The sequence below is a fragment of the Serpula lacrymans genome (genome assembly GCF_000218685.1).
Source record: "Serpula lacrymans var. lacrymans S7.9 unplaced genomic scaffold SERLAscaffold_22, whole genome shotgun sequence".
NCBI lineage: Eukaryota > Fungi > Basidiomycota > Agaricomycetes > Boletales > Serpulaceae > Serpula > Serpula lacrymans.
The window spans coordinates 50985-55637 of NW_006763311.1; the positions used below are offsets into that span (position 1 = coordinate 50985).

The following is a 4653-nucleotide window of genomic DNA, read 5'->3' on the forward strand; positions in this document are numbered from 1 at the left end:
ATTGTGTTATTGTAACAGTAAGGTCACTTACTCGAGGTACTTGCGCTGTTTGGGCACAGACATTTGGTGTTCGTGAGCTTCACAAAGTGACGTTGTCTTCGTTCTCATTGTCACTGTTGCAAAACCCTTATTTACCTTCATATACATTGCCTGAGGATTACAATTTTGCGTTATATGACCATGCATTGTTGAGTACGTTGGGTATGACATTTAGATGGACATTGGGAGATTTGGTTATGTGTAAATTGTGTGAGCATGCATTGGTGGGACAAGGGAAGCAGCCGAAATTCGCTTTAGCCAACTTCGTTTACTATGGCAAGTTACGCCTTCCTATGAATTTCGCCCACACGCTGGATGCGTCTTCCCCTTTAGATATTACATTAGTGGCGTACTGTAGAGCTTCGGTGATTTGTCACAAGTATTCTAGAAAGCCAGAGAGTGTGTCGTATGGAAGACCGGAAGGAATGTTGCAAAGCTACTCAAAAGGTAATGTCTCAGTGTTGCCCCAAGACACTTTTCAGTTAAGAAGTGTACTTCCTCCAGACTATGAAGAGATATGTGATACAATGTGTGCTTTGCTGGTTAGCAATGATGCCAAGATTGACAAAGAACTTTTAAGGAAACTCAAACTGATTTTGGTGAGGAAGTTGCACTTAGTGACTATGATAGATTTTCTTCTTCTTTATAATCCGTGGTATATATTGAGAGGCGTGTCGTTCAGCAAGGCAAATTTGAATACATTATTCAGCGATGATGATGCTGATAAGGACGCGGCAATTCCTTCTGCAGTAGAGATTAGTCAGTTTACTCGTGAGGATGATAAAGCCCCTGCAGACTACACGACGAGGGACAAATTGATTGAGGATGTTGGTGATGGGGCCTTGTTGATGGAAGCGGTAGGGTTTACAGCCGGTGACCATTCTGCATCTAATCGGGAAGCTATGAAGGTACACGCTCTTGCGTTCGCTTTAGACCATAATAAATTCATCATGTCGTGGTCAGGCAGTCAGTTCGTACATGATGATGATCCAGGCCTTATGTCTTTTCTCTTTCCTCATCTTGATCCATGGGGCATTGGTGATTTTCATCATCCCATGCAAACTGATGCGCAAAAATTATCTTTTCATAGTCAATTGAAGGCTTTGTTGAGGCAAGAGGACTCTCCCTTTGAAAAAGATCCAAACTTTGTGTTTATATGTTGGAATACAATTCAAAAACAAGAAGTTAGTGCATCCACTACCTTTTGGGTGAAGTCTAACTCGCATCTTAGTATAGTTGCTGATATCCTTTCAATTGGGCCTAATTTTGGCGCATTGTCAGCGAAATTTCATGAACATCCAATGTTACGATAACACAATTTTTGGACCTTCTCTTTACTTTTATTCTCCGCTTTAACTTTATACTTTAGCTTTCACACATGGTGTCACGTGGCACTTCCCCTTTCTCGCGCCGCATTGCCTTCTTCTTATTTTGGACACAACTCTCCCACAAAGTGGAGCTGGCCATGCGGGCTAGGCCCTATGACATCATCAGCCACTGTTTCTATCAACTGTATAGTACACATGTACAAACAACCCTGTAGTAGTATATAAACTCCAATAGATCCAGGAGACTCAGCGAGTCCTCCTGTTGTATACCAACTAACTCTCTGCATCTTAAGGGGTAACCACTCCATCATCATCTTTCTCTATAGTGTGTTCCTGTGTGCGCCAGAGTAAATCTTGGTTGTTACATCCAACATATCAAGGAGAAACAGAGGAAGAGAAAAAGGCTTTGAAGGTTCTCCGCCGATCAATTGAATGTTGTTAGTAGCCAAGTGAAAGGTTCTGCGGGCTACAAAATATGTCGCAGGAATGAGATTTGAGCTATGATGAAGAGTTTTAGTACTCCTGCTTTGTTTGTAACTATTAATCCATATGATTTAATGATGTACTTGATTCCGGTCTTTGGTGGCATACAGTGTGACAATTGACGTACCAGTACCTACTTACACTTCACTTTTTCGTACTTTTACTTTTACTTTTTCCAAGTCACATGACCAGTCATGTGACCATTTACTTTACATTACATTTTCGACTTTTCATAGTCACATGACCGGTCATGTGACTCATCACCTGACCAATGTCTAGACTCATCATGTGATTGGTCACATGCTAAACATCGGACTTTAAACCTTACTTACAACTGTATAGTACATATGTACAAACAAACCTGTAGTAGTATATATACCCTAATAGATCAAGGAGACTCCTCAGCGAGTCCTTCTGTTGTCTAGCACAACTAACTCACTGCAGCCTAAGGGGTAACCACTCCCCATCATTACCTTTATAGTGTGTTCCTGTGTGCACCAGAGCAAATAACTCTTGGTTGTTACATACAGGTTGATGTTTGGCAATCAATGGGCTCTTTTGCAAGGGCTAATTATGTTGCTGAACATCCTGCTGTTGCTGCAAAAGTGTTCGACTGTGTGATCACCGCATTCTTTGAAATTATTGTTAAGCTGAACAATGAGCGTCGCTACTTTGGCATATGCAAAGGGTATTACGGTATGGTGGAGGCCCAAGGGAGAGGGACACTTCATTGCCATATGCTCTTATGGTTGGAAGGAAATCCTGGTCCCCAATTGCTGCATGATTGAATGGCAATTGAAGAAGATTTCAAACAGGAGATGTTTTCTTGGCTGGAAGACATTATCTCCTGCAAATTGCCAGGAACAATGTTATGTATACCGAGCAGAACACTATCTTCTGTGGTTAAACCTGTCAGAGATGAAAATGAGATAGATCCACATTTAGAGATACCACCGCAAGCTATTGACATGGATAAGGATTCTTTTGCTGAAGAATTTTGGTTGTTTGTAACAAGATTAGCCATTGAGTGCAATTGGCACAAGCATACCAAAACATGCTACAAGCATTTAAAAAATGGAGAGCGTCGCACTGAGCATAATTGTAGGATGCGGTTAAATGGAGAAGTTTGTGCTTTGACAGAGATAGATGATGAGACTCAATCCATTCTTTTGCATTGCTTCCATCCACGTATTAACAATTTCACCAACATAGTTCTGTTTCTTTTACAAGGGAATATGGATATTAAATATATTGGTTCTGGTCAAGCTGCAAAAGTATTGGTCTATTATGTTATAGATTACATCACTAAGACAAACTTGCAGACTCACGTAGGATTAGGAGCCCTTGAGTATGCCATCAAACAACATGACAAAAAGTATAGCAATGATAGTATGTCTTCGCGCTCAACTCAGGAACAACATTTGCTTACCAAGTGCGTGAATGCGTATATGGGAAAACAGGAAATGTCACATCAGCAGATAATGAGTTATATTGTAGGAGGAGGAGATTTTTATGCAAGTCATACTTTTGAGACATTGAAGTTATTCAAATTTAGTGATGCTCTGCATGCACATGAGCAGCAGTTGTTGATTGCTCGACACAATTCACTCGCTACTGATACGGAGGAAGACGCTGTAGTTGACCTTGATGATGATAGTCCACAGTTCAATTCAACAATTTTGACTGTTAAGCATAATGAGGTCAATATGTTAGATGGGGTAGCAGATTATACACTAAGACCTGCGGAAGAATCATTTAGTGCTCTTTATTTGTGGGAGTTTACAGAGTGGGTCGTCAAAATTGTATGCTTTCCACTATTTCTACGGATGTTGAAGATATTGAAGACAATGGAGAAAGGAATCCAGGCTGATGGCCACGGTAACCAAAGGCGCGGAAGGAGAAGTAATGAACATGCCAAATTGTTGAATGATTTACATCCGCAGTATGCTACTCATTTTGTTAGACTTAGGTCTGCGTCTGTTGTGCCTGTTTTATTGATAGATTCAGTACCTAAATGTAATTGTAGTGAAGAAGAGCACAACTTGTGGTGCAGGTTAATGCTCTTGCTCTCTAAACCTTGGCGAGAATTTACTAACCTCAAAGAAGCTTTTGCTACTTGGACAGAAGTGTTTGACCACGTCGAGTTTCCTCCTCATTTGCTGCAGATTATGAAAAATATGGACATTTAGAATGAGTGCAAGGATGCTCAAGATGGAATGTCTGAATCATTGCAAAATAATATCTTGGATAGTTTACCTTTCATAAGCAGGAATCAGGAAGATGATAATGATGAGTTGGAAGAAGCTTTATTAGTGGATCCTCTATTAGATAGTGCAGACAATAATGATGATGACGACGACTACATTAATTTGCAGAAAAGTGACTTGAATGTGACAGATCCTAGCTTACATGATGCATTAGAAGCTGCAAAAACAGCTGATCAAGTCGGATTATTTCGGTCAGCAGTCTCTGCTCTGCTCTGCGTGGAGATATGTTAATTGATAGTCCAGTAGCCAGTGTCTCTGATAAGGCAGAAATAAAAAGACTTACCAGTTTCATGAAAATTGAAAGATCCAACAGGCGACCGTCCAATGTCGTTCTTGAGAATCAAGCATGCAAAACGTAAGATAGAAGTGGACAATGTCCGAGTTGACAACGGAGCCAAACAACTTTGCATTATATGGAGGCTAGTGGCAGTGGCTTGTCTGGAGATTTTAATATTAATGATGATACACTATTCATTGTGGATGATATTTTATGCTGTTTTGAGATCATAGGGAATTATGAACAAGAACGCGCCATC

At 40.4% G+C, this 4653-nt stretch overlaps 1 protein-coding gene across 1 annotated transcript; it reads left to right on the top strand.

The window, feature by feature from the left end:
• Window positions 1-3331: 3331 nt before the first annotated feature.
• SERLADRAFT_444115 (uncharacterized protein) lies at window positions 3332-4348 on the top strand (the record flags this gene model as incomplete). The annotated part of the gene is made up of 2 exons (XM_007324755.1): window positions 3332-3652; window positions 4040-4348. 2 exons carry the CDS (start codon window positions 3332-3334, stop codon window positions 4346-4348), a joined length of 630 nt encoding a protein of 209 aa, XP_007324817.1.
• Window positions 4349-4653: the final 305 nt, after the last annotated feature.